The 18906-nt window shown below is 37.0% G+C and overlaps 1 protein-coding gene across 3 annotated transcripts; it reads left to right on the top strand.

Annotated features, from left to right (window-relative positions):
* Positions 1-1429: 1429 nt before the first annotated feature.
* Positions 1430-17213, top strand: LOC132643648 (serine/threonine-protein kinase BSK7-like). 3 transcript variants are annotated; one of them, XM_060360131.1, is made up of 12 exons: positions 1432-1602; positions 1797-1935; positions 2289-2449; positions 2541-2761; positions 3261-3396; positions 7275-7408; positions 7521-7626; positions 11807-11892; positions 12725-12913; positions 15090-15242; positions 15963-16076; positions 16387-17213. In XM_060360131.1, the coding sequence occupies exons 3-12, from the start codon at positions 2371-2373 to the stop codon at positions 16630-16632; spliced, it is 1464 nt and encodes a 487-aa protein (XP_060216114.1). In that variant the 5' UTR covers positions 1432-1602; positions 1797-1935; positions 2289-2370; the 3' UTR covers positions 16633-17213. The 3 variants fall into 3 exon arrangements, with proteins under 3 accessions (XP_060216117.1, XP_060216114.1, XP_060216115.1); XM_060360132.1 differs by having other exon boundaries at positions 1432-1675; XM_060360134.1 differs by lacking the exon at positions 1797-1935 and having other exon boundaries at positions 1430-1602.
* The last annotated feature ends 1693 nt before the right edge of the window (positions 17214-18906 follow it).

Here is an 18906-nt window from a genome sequence, read left to right as displayed (position 1 = left end):
TTGAACCTTTACTTGACAAATACATACAGGATATATGGGTTTTAAGTTGGTTGATACACGCACTCTTATAACGTGCATTCACCTTCACCTTCTAACCTACGTCCCAGGTCATTATGGAAGGGAGTAAAAACTACGAAAAAAATAAGTCTAAGGGGGTCACCCCCACATAATTCAGGTGTGTAACTGACAGTTTCATTGTAGTTCAGGCGTATTTCAAACTAATTAATATCACGTTTATACCAGTGCGATTTGATTTAAACAAGTCCTTCACCCGTATCTTCTCGTCTATCTTCTTTATCTTTTGGCGAAAGTCAACCCAAAAGGAAATAAATAGGTCGTTCTTGGTTACAATCGTCTTTGCCGAGTGAAACAAAGAAACCTTTTTTGCAAGGACGGTTGTAACTTTTGATTTGAATATTTATCGAACACTATGTAATTCTTTTTGAGATTGAACTCCAACAATAGATAATTTGAAACAAGTAGATTTTTTTTATTGCTATAAAATGATATACCTTAATAGTAACAGAGTCAATTAATAGAGTCGATTCAATGATGATGGGATGCACTTTTAAGAGACATGAACGATGACAGTTGGAACAACTTTGTTTAAGTAGTTTTCTTTCTCCGTCTATTGTAAAAGTGAAATATAAATCGTTATCTTTTTGCAATATTCTTACGAATAATGTCACTCCTGAATTCACAAATATCAACTTGATTGCCGCCAAAAATAAGAGGAGAATATATAGATTTGGTTGCAGGTAGAAGCGAGTCTCTGCAAGCGACTTCTCTCCCTAAGGAGTGAAAAAAAAAATATACAAGTGTTGTCGCCGCTGAATCCACAAATATCAACTTGATTATCGCCTAAAATAAGAGGATGATATATAGATTTAATTACAGATAGGAACTAGTCTCTGCAAGCAACTTCTCTCCCGAAGGAGTAAAAAACATGTACAAGTCAAATCAAATCAATGCAAAATTACTATTAACAAAAAAAATCAAAGTTATCAAAACCCAAAAGTTACATCATATAAACAGTACAATAAAATTATATAGGTTTTAAGATATTATATAACTTTTACTTGTTTTTTATATTATATCATTTCACACCCAACCTTTGAAGCACTATTATTATATTATAATACCAACTTCTTATTAATAATCTTAGTTTTGTGGACAAATAGGATAGACAATAGATTATGGTCTTGATGTCTTTAGAAAAAAAAAAAATATGAGGAGAAAAAAGGGGGTTTAATGTCGGTGGAAAATCAGGAAAAAAGGCAGGAAAATAGTACTACACAACACTATATTACATGTTCACCAAAAAAAAAATAAAAAAATTACTACATAGTAGTTGTTGTCCCAGTTAAACTGAGTAATATGTACACACTGAAAAAGGATCTGTACAAACACATCTTTTTCTTTTTTTCTCTTCACATCTGTCCATCTTCTCATTTACTATATATAAAATATAATATATATGTATGTGTGCTCTACTTCACCTGACTTCATTTGATCTCTCTTTTCTCTCTCTGTATTCCAAGAAAATTACTCTACTGAAACCATTTTAACCCAATCAACAAAATTCAAGAAAGCTCCTTTTTGGTTAGTTACTGTCTATGTTCTTGATATATGTGTCTTTATCTCTCAGCCCTTTTTGAAGATTGATGTGTTTTTTGTATGTGTGGGGGTTTTTTCTTTGTGTTTTTTTTTTTTTTTTTATATTTGGGTTTTTGTTCATTTGCTTTAAAAGTTTGATTTTTTGACTTGGGGTTGACTTGTTTTGATGAATTTTTCAGGTTTTTTTGAGATTGGTGTTTGTTGACTCAGTTGAAAAATGGGAGCTTTTGGTTCTTGATTGAAAAAGTTTATGGCTTTGGGATTTGTTATGTTGATATCAAGTGTTTGGATTGACTCAGATTTGAATCTATGCTAAAGGTACTGTTTTTTTGTTTGGGTTTATGCTCTTTTTTGTTGATTCCATTTTTTTGGTCTTTGCTTTAGTTGTCATGTTGCTGAGATATGATGTGTATGATTCTTGTTGTATGGGCTTTTTACCTTTTTGATGTGTAGTGAAGTAGCTGTGTGCTTGGAAATTTTATGTCCCCATTTTTGCTAATTGAATAGACTGTTTCGTGCTTTGTTGTTTGTTTGAACTGTGGATTACAGATTCAATAGACTTCTGTATGATGTTTTGGGTCGTATACCTGGAATTGTGTATGGCTGACAGTTGTGTTGCAAGTCTTCAAACTTATTTGTATTGACAAAAACTTTTTTGCACCCAAATGCAGATCTTTTAAGCGGCAGAATATGCGGTTGTTGTGATACGGACACAAAGTTGCAGTTATATCTCTAAAATAGTAGGGTAGTAGGATGGGTTGTGAGTGTTCTAAGCTCGCCTCGTGTTGCTGGTCTGGACAGAATGGTCCTGTTCACGAGGCTCAGAATCCTGGTACGTAAAGCTTTTTTTTTGGATATATTTCTATCACCGTTCAAGGACAGTTGATTAATTGTAAATTTGTCGGTTTTCGTTCTTCTAATAGATGACGAAGCAAGAGATGAAGTTAGTGATTTGCCTACGTTCCGCGAGTTTACTGTTGAGCAGCTGAGAATGGCTACTTCTGGATTTGCGGTAGAGAATATAGTTTCGGAACATGGTGAAAAAGCTCCCAACCTTGTTTATAAAGGAAAGTTAGAGAACCAGAGGAGGGTTGCCGTCAAACGCTTCAATAGATCCGCATGGCCTGATTCCCGCCAGTTCTTAGTAAGTTATTCGTAAAGAGCATTTATGTTAATTCCATTGGGTATTTAAGTTTCTATATTCATGTTATCTAAAATGATATAATTCTTTTCCTTTTGGTTAACGTTTGGTGATATATGTTTGATCACAAAAGGAAAATAACAATTAATAGAGGATTTTGGAGATCTTAAGCTGCCCTATTGTTTAAAAGCACCATTCCAGTCGCAGGAATAATTAGTGTTTCGTATATGAGACAACTGAGCCATAAATGGGAAATTGAAGTATGATGCTTCACACGTCCTATTTTTGTCGTTAGTGCATGCACCTTTTGATGTTTTAATAGCTTGAAATTGAGTATCTTGTCTTTCTCTTGCTGACAACTGCGTCGTTAGTGCATGCACCTTTTGATGTTTTAATAGCTTGAAATTGAGTATCTTGTCTTTCTCTTGCTGACAAATGCTTTACGTTGTTAAGCGATAGACTTTAACTTCATTTTTGTTATCCTCCAAATTGAGAACTTCAGGAAGAAGCAAGATCGGTTGGTCTACTCCGCAGCAATAGGTTAGCAAATCTTCTTGGTTGTTGTTGCGAGGGTGATGAGAGGTTGCTTGTGGCAGAATTTATGCCCAATGAGACATTGGCAAAGCATCTTTTTCACTGTAAGTTCATTTACATTTATATTTTACTTTCCATCCTAGTCATGATCCTTGTACCGTTGCTTTACTTGTTTTCCAAAAGGCTGTACTAGGGCGTAAAAATCATGGGAATATAGTATATGTTTAAATATTTCTTTGTTCTATTTTGGGGATGGATTGTCCAATTACTGGTGAACCGTGATGATTGGATTTCCTTATTTAGTACTGTAATTAATGGTTCGATTGACTCCCGGGGTCTCATTTGGGTGTAAATAATTGAATTTGTATGTCCTAAATTTTTCAATCTTGCTCCCACATGATTGTCGGGCTTAGTTGCCTGTATTCCTTGCTCTTTCGTGTTGCCGGATATGTCTTGTTGCATTTTCTTCGTCCATATTACTTGTCGTCTATGTTGCTGGGACTCGGGTGCGTGATTATTTTTTGATAAGGCTTGGGTGCGTGATTATCCTATCCGAGTGCGGATCTAGAGGTCGGATTCTTCATTAAATTTAGAATTCAGAGGTATGGATCCAAGTGCAGATACGGGTGCTGGAATACGGCCAATAAATGCATATTACGACATATAAAGTATATATTTCGATTAGTTAAAAGTTTTGAACTAAAACTAATAAAACTTCATTCTTTATAAACACTAATATTTCATTCTTATCTCGCAGAATAGAAAAGCATTCTCATACTTTATATGACTAGTTATATGTGTGACATAAACCCAAAAATCAAACCAAATACGTAATCAATCTATACTTCTCCTTCATAGAATGTGGTCAAAGTACGCAAGGTAAGTGGACCAAATCTGGTATGGATCCCACACCCGCACCCATGTCTACACGGTTGCGGCAGGGATTTTGAAGAGTTCGCACAACATAGCTTGTTGTCAGATACTATAATTATCCATCATGATTTTGATATTATGTTTTGGCTTAAAGTCAACGGGACTTCAGGATTTAGTGCACTGTTCTTAGGATATACAAGCAGTATGTTTTAGAGAACGTTTCCATTTTCCATTTTTGATTTTCTTAACAGGTTAACTAACACCTAAAAGCCTATTGAGTAGCTCAACTGATTAGGACAAAGAGCTAGGATCCTCGCATCTTCTTTTTAATATTCTTTGGCGCTGGATTTCATACAAGACTATGCTTAACATTTTTTTTTTTTTTTTTTTTTGAGAATGGTAAGTGGCATATAATTGATGATAAAACAATACTAAGTGCGTGCTTAGATATTTACAACATCAACAACACAGTAGCCAAAAAAAAAAAAAAAAAGCAAAAGAGCAGAAGGCAAAAAAGGAGGCAAAGGAAAGATCTGGCTAATTGCTAAAGCCTCATCTATACATGTAGAAGGTATAGAGCCTTTAGTAAGGTATCCACATCCTTCACAAAATCCATTCTAAATCAAAAAGAAAGAGGAGAGAAGTGAATTTGATCTTCATTACTGGATTAGATATGTCCTTGAAAGACCTCCGATTCCTTTCTTTCCAAGGAGTCCACCATATGCATGCAGATAGTATGTTCCATATATAATAGATGCTTAATTCTATCATTTGAACCTATTTGCTTGCGAGAATTTTCTCAAGGAGGAGGTCACTTTGCAGAAGTGTAGCAGATTTTTTTTTTTTATCAGAAAAAAGTAATTTCTACTAAAAGATGTTCATAAATGAATATGTATGGGTTATGATTAAGAATTACACTAGAGATTATGTCCTCTTTTTTGTTTTTTTGTTTTTTGATCAAGTAAAAGGTTTCATTGATAATAAACAGGCCATCTTGGCTATATACAAGAGATATACCAAAAATGGAGAAACCTTCAAAATATAGTTCTCTCCAAAAGACTCCCAATCCTCTATACAAACAGGAACTACATGGGTGCACCAAAAGAAAATAAGGGATCGGAGACTACTCCTCAATTGAGCAAAGCTCATCTCCACCCTTTCAAAAGCTCTCCTATTTCTCTCCTTCCAAATGACCCACATTAACGCAAGAGGTGTAACATTCCAAGCCTTGTGCCTTCTTCTTCTAGCTCCACTCTTCCAGCTCAACGTCAACTTCTTCACGGATCTTGGCATAGCCCAACAAATGCCAATCCATCTATTGAGCCGAGGGTCTCTCGGAAACAGCCATCCTACCTTGGTAGGAGTAAGGTCTGCGTACATTCTACCCTCCCCAGACCCCAAGATGTGGGATTTCACTGGGTTGTTGTTGTTGTTGTAACCTCGTGGCCATTTTGCAATGTAGTAAAATGTGATCCACGTCCTCACCTGTCTCCTTATATTGGAAACACCAACTTATGCAAACAACCTTCCATTTTCTAAGATTCTCCGCTGTCAAAATCACCCCTCTAGTAGCTAACCAAGAAAAGACAAAATGCTAGCACAAACTGCTCCCACGGACACGGATGATAAGGGGGTGTGGGGACAACCAGGCCACCACTTTTACCAGATATGGGTCCGGACGGTTACGGCCATAGTTGTGCGATGACAACTCTCGTCTTAGATCCTCCTTGACTTCATGATAAGGTCTGAGACGACTTACCTTCCTCGGCACCTTTGGTGTGCAAACAGAAGCTTACGGAAAACTAACCTCGAAAGACTTGACGGAGAACAGTTTGTTATTCACCACCTCCCACATCAAAGCATCGGGTCTGTCGACTGGCTCGCATTGGTTGTGAAGTAAAGCTAGTAATCTCTGAAGCTCGGTCACCTCCCAATCTTGGAAATTCCTCCTGAACCTCAAATCCAAAACAATTCCACCCCCTTGTGTCCTTTTCTTGTTCAACCACCATACAGGTGCATCTACCAAAAAGGCCATAGTGCTGTTCCCGCCCCTCCTTAGCAGAACTATAGTAACTGGTTCCCCTTTTAGTTGCTGTATGGTCTGAATATATAAAAATCTTTAACTCCTTTATGGCTCATGCTTTTCCACTATCAATCAATCAAGAAAGTACTCTTTATCCCAAAGCGGTTGAGGTCATATAAATCATCCTGTTGATTCAGCTCTATTTGGGCTCATTTTCCCAACGATAAATAATGATTTCTAAGATAAACTTCAGTCATTGTTGTCTCACAACTTCGTACCAGTGCTGCATATGAAGGCCACACAAGACATGACTAAATTGGACCTTCTCTCATTCTATCTTCTATGTGCTACTTCCACTTTGTCTAAAGTGATATTTCTATCTTCTCCAACCTTGTAGTAATGCACATTGGTCTTAACAGTGCACCTTTTCAACATTCATGCTATGGGTATATGGAGCTTTAGAGTCCTAACATCCATTCCCATACTAAGAGCTTAACATTTGTAGCCATATGACTTGAAACCACCATTCTTTTAGTTATGTTTATTTTGTTAGGTATCAGACCATCGCATGCCACTTCTATAGACTCCTCCATTTCAGTCATCCTATTTTAATTTTACCTGTTACACTTCACTACTTTAGCCTAGATATCTTAGTTCTCTACATTTAGGTGTCACAACCTCACCTAATTCACTTCACACTCTTTCTGTTTATGGAGGTTCAACTTGCAGTACACATGTTCTTCTTACTTATTCATATAACCCTTTATTCAAATGTCCGACCTGAACTGATTTGAAATTAAGGCATAGTTGATTGATTCTTATAATATGTTAATTTACAGCTCTGCTCTTTTACCCCCATCACTTGTCTAGAAAATTTGAAGATCTGAAAAGTAAACTATAGTGAAATCCAAACTTCACCTAGAAAGTTGGTAAATGGAAAATGATATTGGATGAGACGGGGAAACACATATCTTACCGCTTTAATGAAGGAAAGTGGAAATCACAACTTTCACAAAGATTTAAGGGAACATATATTTCTTCGTGATCACTGAAGTTTCAGTTGACTTATTGTATTTACATATCCAGGGGAGACACAACCCATGAAATGGCCAATGCGGTTAAGGGTGGCGTTGTATCTTGCACAGGCTCTCGAGTATTGTATGAACAAAGGGCGGGCACTTTATCATGATCTTAATGCTTATAGAATATTATTTGATGAAGTAAGTACATAGTGCCATGGTAATTTATTTTGTTGTTCATTGGTAAGTATCTAGTTTTACAGATTCAAGGATTTGAGTGCTTCTAATGATCTACCCCCTGTCTATTTCTCAGGAAGGCGACCCCCGTCTCTCTTGCTTTGGTTTGATGAAAAACAGTCGAGATGGAAAAAGTTACAGCACAAACTTGGCATTTACTCCTCCTGAATATTTGAGGACAGGTACCTCTGTTAGTAAAGAAGTTGCTGTGTGTGGACAAATAGTATTTCATGTCCTGCTTAGTTGCTTAACATTTTGCTTGTTGACACTTTTAGCTGTTCAAGAATTTCAATAACATGTATATCTGGCAAAGCGGTAACATGACTATTGCTGATAGATAGATGCAATAAGGAGAAAAGTTTCTGTGAAGACAGTACACTCTTAACTATCCAAAAGCTGCGCCCTCTCCCTGAATTTTCCTTGGAACTTTATGCAGCTCGTTACAATTATAGCTGTTCAAATTTGACAATTTTAGACACATATATTTTTGGATGAATCTGGAAGATCAAAACACTGACTTCTCACCTCCACTGTCGAGATGACATTAAACGAGTGGTGCATGATTTTTTATGGGTATATATATACGTGTGTGCGTGTGTGTATATATTATATGTATATATGTATATATTTTATGTATATATGTACATATATTAGATGTATATATGTATGTATGTATGTATTTATGTATGTGTGCTTTAGTATATGTATATATTTATGTACGTGTGCTTTAGTATATATGTGTGTAATATATGATGTATATGTATATAGAATGGTGGTATCCAGGCCAACTTGCACGTACTCGTACTGGACTAATTTAATGTTGAGTTCAAGTTATACATTGTCAGTGTATAGACACCGAAAGAATATCTACACGTGAGACTGCTTAGAATGTGGAATTTTGTATTTAGCTGCTACAATAGGTAAAGGTGATCTGATGGTGTAAAAATTTCTTATACTGCCGATGTATATAACTTACACTCTATAAATATTTATGTTACTTTCCATCCGCATATGTAGTAGTCCACCAAGACTTGGGTAGAAGAGAACAATTAAACCGGTGTCACCTCTGGTACAATTTGATCTTTTTTCCTGGGATTAGTTACTTTGGTCTTCTTTGGAAATATCGGTTAGCTCCTCCGCTGAATTTTGTTGTTTTTAAATTTAGCTCCAAATTACTAAAACTACAAAGGCTAACATCGAGAAATGGCTTCTTTTGGTTGACCTTTTTTTTTTTTTTTTTTTTTTTAAAGCTGGTAACTCGTGTGCATTAATAGACAAAACAGTACATAGGTTGTACTGAAATCATATTTACAAAAGTGCTTCAGGTATACAAAACTAAACAGCCATCCTAAATGCTACTCAGAACATCAATTATATCAACAGATTATCCTGAGTAGATCTGTCACAGAAGCAAAAGACAATTCAACTTTATCTTCTGCAAAGAGTTTTCCACATCATGAAAACATCTGGAATTTCTTTCTTTACTTGTCCACCAAATGCTTGCCGGGACAGTTCTCCATCTATCCCTGTCTATTGCCTGAGAACCTGCTTCCTCCCAACTGTGTAGAACATCAATAATCCTTACAGGCTAATATATGCAAGATATTCCTCTAAGGTTCATGAACATTCTCCATAGTTGCTGTGTAATTTTGCATTGTAGAAATAGATGATTAACTGTCTCTACTTTCTCACCACAGAGAAAGCATCTGGAGCATAAAGTAATCTTTCTTTTTGCCAGATTCTCCTGAGTAAGAACAGCCTCTCTGGCCAGAAGCCAGACAAAACAAGAAATTTATGTGATTTTAATCTTCCAAATGTGCTTCCATAGCCAGTTCATAACCTGCTGGTTGGTCTGATTCAGTAACTTGTAGGCACTATGTACCCTAAAAGAGACACTGTTATATGCCCCACTGCTTTGGTTGACCTTTTTAAATAGATAAAAGGAGAGTATGAAGCAGGCGATAAGCTAATCTAACAACCTTCCAACAAATATTTCTCACGGCTATGGCCAAACTTGCTGCTGATACTTCTGATAGCAACTGAAGTGAAGCATGCTTAAAAAAAATTGAAAGACATAAGAAACCGAACATGTAGAAAGGCCAAAGTATTAGGTGATTTCCTCCCTGCAGACAAACTAATAAGTAAACCATGAGGTCTCAGGTTCGTCCCAGCGGAGACAAAAAAACGTTAGCTGGTTTCTTCCCATTCTTCCTATCTGTCCAAGCCTGGATAGAGTTACTCGGTACTTGCGCTGGTGGGAGGTAGCAGGTACTGTGGATTAAGTCGAGGTGCGCGCAAGCTGGCCTGGACACCTCGCTTATCACAAAAAAAGAAGAAGGCCAAAGTAGTTCTAAAGTAAATTCCAAAACTTAGAGCTCATTTGCCTTGATGTTTAATGAAAAATATTCTTGGGATATAATTTTGTATTGCTGACAAATCTTTTTCCGTATACAACTTTGGTTGCTAATACTGTGTTTGATTCAGGTTTAGAACTCCAGATACCCTATACTTACACTTGTGTCGAATTAATGTATTAACTTATGCAGAACATTCTATGGTGTAAGAATACATATATCAAACAATACTAAGATAACAAAGCCTAATATGACAGAGAATACCCTAAGGGGACTTGTTTTAGTAAATACAAAAAATATCCTCAGCGGACTTGTTTAAGTAAATAAAACAAAATTCCTCTTTTGAAATGAAATTATACGGCAATCACCTCTTTCTCAATTGCAAAATTTCCTCTCAAATCTGGGACCTTATTCTCAATATTTTGGGCCTTAGATGGTGCATGCCCAAAACAATTCTACTATGCAAGGACGGCACAGGAAAAGTCTCAACAAATCGTCGTCACCCATTTGTAATACTTTACCTGCAGTAGCATGGCGGACTTCATGGAAAGAATAGAATGCGAGTGTAGGAATCAAAATTAATTAACACAATCTCTTTGAGGATAAAAGAGATATTGTTACTAAGTAAAAAACATTCACATTTGCCATGTACAAGTTACTCTGTATCGATCAAAAACTTTATAACAAAATTTCTTAATATCATAATTTAAAGAACTTTTCGAAACTTTTACAAGTATACCAAATTACTAATTCCCCAAGGTGTTGGTTCAGAAGGTAGTATAACATTGGATTTGTGGTAGGTGCACGTCACAAACTCAAAATTTGATGTTGTACAAAGTTTGATATTTTAGTCACAAGGATAGGGAGGGGGAAGGGTCGATCTGTCATCCCTGAGTTTTGGAACTGGTCACAAAAAGAAACTGATGATGTTCGACACAGTTGGGGGGAAGCAGGTTCTCAGGCAATAGACAGGGATGGATGGAGAAACTGTCCCGGCAAGCATTTGGTGGACAATTTGGAAAGAAAGAAATTCCAGATGGTTTGATGACGTGGAGAACTCTTTGCAGAAGATGAAGTTGAATTGTCTTTTGCTTTTATGTTTTTGGCGTAAACAGACCTATTCAGAAGAATCTGTTGATATAATTGATGTTATTAGTAGCATTTAGGATGGCTGTTTAGTTTTGTATACCTGAAGCACTTTTGTAAATATGGTTTCAGTACAACCTATGTACTGTTTCGTCTATTAATACACACAAGTTACTAGTTTTTTTTTTTTTTTTTTTTTTTTTTTTTAAAGGAAGAGGAGGATCATGCATACTAATAGGTGCTCCATGTGTAACCATTCAGGGGAGGATTTAAATCAACCTGCTGACCCATTTTCAAGTGGTGAGCAGGTTATGGTAGATCATATAGAATCTCTTTTAAATCCACCATCCACCAGAAAGTCTTAGAGTGCCTATCAATCTATCTTAGATTTACTTGGGTTCTTGTTTTAGGCTCTTGATATCTGACAAGCATGGTTAAACTTGAACCTTCTCCATTTATATTGAACATATGAAAGGTGACCGAGTCATAAATGACAATCTAAAAGTTAATGTATTATGAGTCAAAGGACTTCTTTCTGAAGAACTCATATAATACTCTCCTTGATGACTTTTTGTTATTTGATACGTGCCCTCCCTTCTTAAGAGGAAGAGGTTTTTTTTTTTTTTTTTTGGGTGGTGGTGGTGTTTTTTTGGGGGGGGGGGGGGGGGGAGGGAGGGAGGTGGTTAGGGAGGAGCAGGATGATTTTGCTGAGATTTTTTTATTATCTTTGTGTGTTTACTTAGAAGGTTGAAGGGGCAGCTTCTTTACAAGCAATTTTACCTTTATGGCATTGGTTTATTCATTTAGCTAGTTGCATCTATTTAGATTAATTGCTTCATTAATCTCTATGGTGTTAATAATATTTCTGGCTACGAGTTGTTGAACTTATCATGGTTCACTCAGTTATTCTGAATTTTTGTAGGAAGAATTACCCCGGAGAGCGTCATGTATAGCTTTGGGACGCTGTTGCTTGACCTTCTCAGTGGAAAACATATTCCTCCAAGCCACGTATGTTCTTTTCTGATAATTGAAGATGATATTGTTTTACTTTCTTTTGGGACAAGAAAACATGATATGTTAATATGCCCCATTCGTCCTAATCTATGTCTGGTCCATCATTTATATAAATAAATGAGCAAATCTTTTTGATCGTAGGCAGTTATGATTCGAAGATATTGTTGATTAAGACTTTATGGATAGTGTATTTGAGGGGGTGATTTTCAATTATTTTGGCTCTAGAGATAATGATACCCTTTCTTTCCTCCCCCCCCCAAAAAAAAAAAAAAAAGAAGGAATTCTTAGATGATTTTTCATGTTGTGAGCTCCAGTTAACTCCACCTGGCTCTGTGTTTTATCCCATGGAGTCGTTTACTGGGTTCCTAGAAGAAACCGTTACTTACACCACATGAACATCTGATTCTTCCTTGTCTTTTCCTATTCCCTCCTCTCCTTCTCTTTAGTAAACTATCTTGTTCAATCTCAGTAGTGAGGAGTAGTGAGGCTTAGACTGCTCGTTGAAAGTTATCTGAACAGTCTGAATCATGTTTAGATGATAATTTTATAGTTCTTACCTGTAAGAAAATGAAAAATGAGAAGTTCAAGCTTGGAAAAATAGTTTAAATCAGGCATCAAATCCATTTTTTTGGAGGGTGGTGCTTGTTTCCTCGATTTTTTGAAGACAAGTGGTGGTACAGCGACTAAATGGTTGTAAAGTAGGATCAATTATATCGTAACTGCTTATGACAAAAGATATCTGGTGGTTGTGATTAAGTCATTGGCCAGATACCCGTGAACTACTTTTGCTGTGCTCATCCCTTCTAATACTATCTGTTTTTGTCAGGCCCTTGATTTGATTAAAGACCGGAATCTTCAGATGCTTACGGATTCTTGCTTGGAAGGCCAATTTTCTTCTGATGATGGAACTGAGTTGGTAAGGATAGCTTCAAGATGTCTGCAATATGAGCCACGCGAGCGGCCAAATGCGAAGTCACTAGTTGCTGCTTTATTTCCTCTCCAGAAAGAAACCGAGGTTTTGTTCTTTCTTGTTCTGGTGTTACTATCTATTAGTATCTCTAAGGTTTCTACTGAGTTTGATATTTATTTTTCTACCTGTGTGCTCTTTTTTCTTTTTTTGATCAAGTTAAACTTTCATTTTGGCGTCCGGGGCTGCAATATGTACAGAACCAAAGGACTCCTATGTAAAATTGAAAGAAGTCGACAGAATCCGAAAATGATTTACATCATTTACATTGAGAAACTTATGGAAACTAAATAGGATAGGCTCCCAAGATTTTGGACTAGTGGTAAGTAAGAGGGAAGCATATGAGGTTCAAACACTGCCGCAGATCAAACGTGGTTGAAATGGAGTAGGGTAGAGGGGCCCCCACTATTCGCGAAGTTTCAAACGCCAACTAGCCCTCGGGGGGTTTCTCGGTATCCAAAGAAAGAAGAAAAGGTTCATAAGACACCTTGGTTACCAAAAAGGGACTGAGGTTTTCACTCCTTCAAAAACATCTTCTATTCCTTCCTCTCCATAGTTTCCAAAAACATACAGCTGGGATGGATTGCCATAGCTGCTTCTATCCGGCTTGTGTGCTTTTCTGGTTCTAGTTTCAGTTTTTGTTTCTGCAGCTTTTTTTTTTTTTTTTTTGGTAAAGTAATAAAATTCATTAGTAAAACATCAAGAAGATGCAAGGTTACAGATGGGAAAAGCTGGCAAGCTTGGCAAAACCTGTAGAACAATCTAAAGATATCCTATCTCTACTGAACTAGAGAAAAGGAGCTGATAAAATCTAGAAAGTTACCCACATTGTTTACAGGGGCAAAAAAATGCCAACTAAAAAGACTAACTAAACACCTAGACTTTAGAGAGCAAATAGGAGTTGAGATTCCTTCAAAGCATCTGTTGTTTCTCTCCTTCCATAGGGTCCAAAAAATTACTGCTGGGATCATTCTCCAAATTCTTTTAATGGATTTGTCAACTCTCCAGAGTATCCAGCTAGCATATGCATCTTTGATGTTGAAGGGCATTACCCATTGTAGACCAAGCATAGAGTAGAAGAAAAACCAGAGGCTAGCTGCTGCAGGGCAGTGCAAAAATAGATGGTTGACACTTTCATTGGTCTGCTTGCACATGGTACACATGTTAACAACTATTACACCTCTCCTTATAAGATTGTCTTGTGTTAGGCATGCTTCCTTCTGCAGCTATTTTCTCTTTATAAGTTTGTCCTGCGAGCTGCTTTTTTTTGGTCGAGAGCTCTATGACAGTGGAAGTAAATATGGTAAAGTAGTTTGCTAGACATTATATTGTGGATGGTCGTTAGTCAGAAGCTGATATGTTGTGACTAATACCTTTAGGTGTGTGAGACAACTAATAAACACGCTGATTGTGATACGTCCTTTGTTATTTTATGATGTGATCACTCATAAATATCCCCGACATCATTTGAAGTGATTTCTGTTTTGTTTGAACAGGAAATTTAGTAAAGGTTAACACATTAAGTGCCTTACAACCTGCAGGAGTCTAATAAGCTGGTTTATTGAAAAGTAGCTGCAGTTTTGTGACCGGCATTCAATTTTATAGTTCGAGTAGTAAATAATGGGGTGTGGAAGTTGCTATTTCCGTCAGTGGATTTACGATTTCCAAGCTTTTTTTGCGAAAAATATGATTTAGACTATTTGGAGCCTAATGCTCCCATGAATTTTGTCTCGTAGTAAGAACGCAGTGCGAGTTCGAACCTGGCTGCAAACAAAGGCCTGACATTTAAGTGGAGAAGGGTGGTTGGGGGGGGGGGGGGGGGGGGTTCAATATCCAGCATGTTTTGAACCGTATCTCAGTTATCAAAAAAAAAAAATTGGGAGCCTAAATTGGTGCTTTTATGTATCTATGCTCTCTCCTCCTGGTGTTATTGAGTCCCTTGAAGCTGTAAAAAGATAACTATACAATATATACGAGGAATGCTTGATGCCGTTGTATACTCGTAATGCAACATTGATGAATGCATTTAATTTGCTATCTGTGACTAGTCTGTACTTTGTATTAGTCAAATTAGTAAAAACTGTAATTTGGATAAGGTAAGAAACATTTTAGGTTGTATTATTGTCCCTAAATATTAATTTTCTATATTGGCTGAACGTAAATTGTAGATCACATTAATGGTAGAACCTAGCAGGAATGAAGTTTTGGTTACTTGTTTTTGCAGGTTCCTTCTCATGCTTTGATGGGTATATCACGTGATGGTGAAACTATGTCTCTGTCTCCACTTGGGGAAGCCTGCTTGAGAATGGATCTAACTGCCATCCATGAGATTTTAGAAAAGCTTGGGTACAAAGACGATGAAGGAGCAGCTACTGAGGTTGTCTAGCAGTGATATTTTTTGAGGATTCGATGTCCTTATCTTGTACATGCATGCCTTTCAGTGTTTTATCTTCAACAGGCCGTGTCACACTTCTAGCCTCATGCCATATGAGGATCTTTTATCCTATTATCCCTGCAGTTGTTCGGGAGACATCCTCACATTTTTTCCCACCTTCCTCTTATCCCTTCTTTATGATTTGCTTTGTAGTGATTTCTCTCATGTAGGGAATCCTAACAACCAGAGAGCCTCTCGATGCTGTTTTAAGTTTAAGAAGCCTTGTTTCCCCCATATTTCAGCTGCTAAAGAAGGTTAATTAGAGAATCTTATCCAGGAAATCAGATTAGATCATTGTTGTGCCTTCATCTTTAGAGGTCGTCCTGATGAGACGATTTCTGTAAGCAAATTCGTTTGAATTTTGTCTAAACCAGTGTCCTCGTGGACAAATAGCCTGTTGCAAAGGAAGTTCCCAGAAACAGTGGAGAAAAATATAATGAACTCGTGCTTCTTTTACTTATTGCCTTCAATTCCCAGTGCCTATAGAATGATTTTACTCAGTTCTCCAACACGGTGTCTTTTAACAATTACTCTGCTGTTAAATAGTTTTCTTTTTGTAACTTATTGCTTGTTCATATGGTAATCAAATCCAAGTTATTGTACACTTTTGGAGCCAATTGTCAAAGTCTCATGATAGCCATACTTTTTTAATGTTGCTTGCAGCTTTCATTCCAGATGTGGACAAATCAGATGCAGGAAACTTTGAATTCCAAGAAAAAGGGCGATGCTGCTTTCAGGCACAAAGATGCTAAGACTGCTATCGAATGCTATACTCTGGTAGGAAATTCACGATCCTATTTGATTGCTTCGCTTGCGTTGGTTATAATGCTTTTAATCATCTTACTGAGGTTTGAATATGACTAGCAACACTGTTCTTCCGAACTTGAGTTTCTTAGTCGTTCTTTTCAAATGCACTTTCTTAGACGAGATAAATGTTAGTAGTCTAAGGCTTTATACATTCAATGAAGTAACAAAATGGTCTAAACAGATGATAGCATATTGTCGAGATTATTACTGAGCGCTTAGAAGAGTAGATTTAATCTACTTAAAATGCATCATTCAGTTAATACTTGGCTTGGTTGTGCAGTTTATCGATGTTGGAACCATGGTCTCACCAACTGTGTATGCTCGGCGTAGTCTGTCTTATCTCATGAGTGATATGCCACAGGAAGCCCTCAATGATGCAGTACAGGCACAAGTAATATCTCCTGTATGGCATATTGCTTCGTATTTACAAGCTGCTTCTCTTTTTGCACTGGGAAGGGAAAATGAGGCGCAAATTGCACTTAAAGAGGGTTCTGTTCTTGAAGAAAAGAAGAACACAAATTTCTGAAAGTGGTAAGTTGAGCCAGTGTGGTCGCTCCGTTGCTGGCGGGGTTTGGACATAGATCACAAAAGTTTCTTGTTTTTCCAGCAGAACTGTGGGTGGAGAGGCTGTTCAATCTGTCGCCTCGTGCATGCGATCATTTAATAGGTTCGGTTTACTTCAGAGCATTCTTTTGCAACATAATTGGATGGGGTTGGTTTTGGTCACAGCTTTTGTGGGAATAATACAATGCCATTGGTTCCTAAAGGATCCAACATCTGTGGAAATGGAAAGCTGGAGACAGTTCTCTGTGCTGTAATTTATGTACAGTGCTTTTTGTCTGCTCAACTGTTTAGAGTCTCTGTCTCTTTTTCTTGAATCCTTCCCTTTCTTTCTTCTCTTGGAGTTGGGGGTCAATGTCCTTTCTTTGTGGTGGTAATTAACTTTGCAGTGCTTATTTTAAGTAATTTTAACTTGCAGAATATTGTTTGTAAGGTTTGTGTCTTATTTCAACTATCAATCAGTTTGAATGCTTGTGGATAATTATTTGTATAGCTGGTAGCTCATTCATATATTGTTGAAATTTAAGTTCTTAGTCTTTTCAGCTTTGTTATGTTGTCTCACATAGGTTGAGGGAAATGAATTATTGTCTCCTTATACGGTCTTTGGGCAATCCATTCTTCACCCCAATGGTTAAATTTCTTGGTTGAGTTAGGTGTGAGGTCCTCATTTTAAAAAAAATCAGGCGTATGGTCAATTTCTTACCATAGCATAAGAGTGAAGAGTTAAAAATGCCTTTCGACGTTTTAAAAATGATTCAAAGATGCCCTCCTTCCACCTATTGGATCAAATTTGCCCTTTATTATACGTTGTTCTGGATCAGTGTTATTGTGGGCATCATCGAGCAATCTTCAATATGTCAAGGCATTTTTTACCCTTATGTTGTCTGTGATCAAATTATTCAATCCGGAGCGTCGAGTGTATTAGATTACTCCACATTGGTTGAAGGAATGAGCCATTGTATCCTTGTCGTAGGTCATTGTCATATTAAGAGTCAAAAACTTTTGGGGTTGATTCAGTCTTGACTGCCCGAGGTCCATTTTTCTCAACTAGCTTCGTTTACAACAAATCAAAATTTTCTTTTTCCTTCCCAGGATGGAGAATTTTGTTAATGACGGGGTGAGGATGTAGAATTATTGTACATCTAATTATAGCAATTTAGAATTCTTATGTCTGTTGTTCATGAAGTGTTGACATTGGAAAGGCATTGCTCTTTGATATATTGCGAGTTTAGTTTTAGCTAGTAGAAAAAAAACAGGTCACTAATAGAGCGGACTACTGAAGATGAAAGAAAATCACAGTGATTGCTTCGAAAAGAATATTATCGTTTTTTCAGAAAAAAACATTGCATCACTTTTTGGTGAATACTTAAGCTTTCTCTGAGTATTCTTCTTTTGGTAGTAGTTAAAGTTAAAAGGCGCAACAGATGATATTTTGTGTGTGTGTGGGTGAGGGAGGGGGTTGACGAGGTTTATAGAAGAAGGGCCATGTTTCTATGGGCTCACGTGCTAATGCTCCCCTAAAAGACGCTCTTTTTCAAGTGAGGTTTAAGGCGCAAAGGGCAATTTACGCTTTCTTCAATGGGATGTGTTGGTGCAAATGTGCAAGGATGTTATAAATAATTTAAGAAGTGAATTATTTGGCATTTGGGAAGAGGAACAAATTGTTTCACACGTTGCTTAGTGATTATTATTTATGAAAAGGAAAAGGATAAGAAGGAGAAGTTGAATGTGCACAAGCGTATGACTTATTTAAAGGTAATTCAATGCACTGAGATCTCAATATGTGTTGGATTCAGAAAAGGGTTGGGTCGCATTAGATCCTATATACATTTTCATACTATGGAATTCGAACTCTGACTTCTTGTCCACCAGGGGCGGAGCTAGGTGGTGGCAAGGGGTTCATCCGAACACCCTTCACCGAAAAATTACATTATATATGTTGGGTCAAATTTGAGTTTTGCGTTTATATATCTTTTAATGAACCCCCTTGATACAATTAAGAGGCTTGGTTCGATGGTTGAGGGGGTTCAAAAGTTCGTCAACATCACAGGTTTGAATCATTGCTTCACTCGCTTAAGTAGTTTTTCGATTTTTACTTTATACACTTTTAGCTATAGTCTGAAAGATCCAAAATGGTCTTTTATGTCAGGACTTCCATTCTAAATAGTCCCTATTATTTGAGGTGGGGCTAATAATCTTTCATCTTTCAAATAATTGAGCACATTTAGCCCTAACTAAT

Source organism: Lycium barbarum, chromosome 6 (assembly GCF_019175385.1).
Source record: "Lycium barbarum isolate Lr01 chromosome 6, ASM1917538v2, whole genome shotgun sequence".
In the NCBI taxonomy this organism is placed as follows: domain Eukaryota; kingdom Viridiplantae; phylum Streptophyta; class Magnoliopsida; order Solanales; family Solanaceae; genus Lycium; species Lycium barbarum.
Note: the sequence above shows the minus strand (reverse complement) of the source record. Positions and strands in the feature narration are given on the sequence as shown.

Coding starts and splice junctions, on each gene's coding strand:
- LOC132643648 (XM_060360134.1), top strand. CDS start 2,371: ATGGGTTGTGAGTGTTCTAAGCTCGCCTCGTGTTGCTGGTCTGGACAG. Junction 3,397..7,274: donor GGCAAAGCATCTTTTTCACT/GTAAGTTCATTT, acceptor TTACATATCCAG/GGGAGACACAACCCATGAAA. Junction 7,627..11,806: donor TCCTGAATATTTGAGGACAG/GTACCTCTGTTA, acceptor GAATTTTTGTAG/GAAGAATTACCCCGGAGAGC.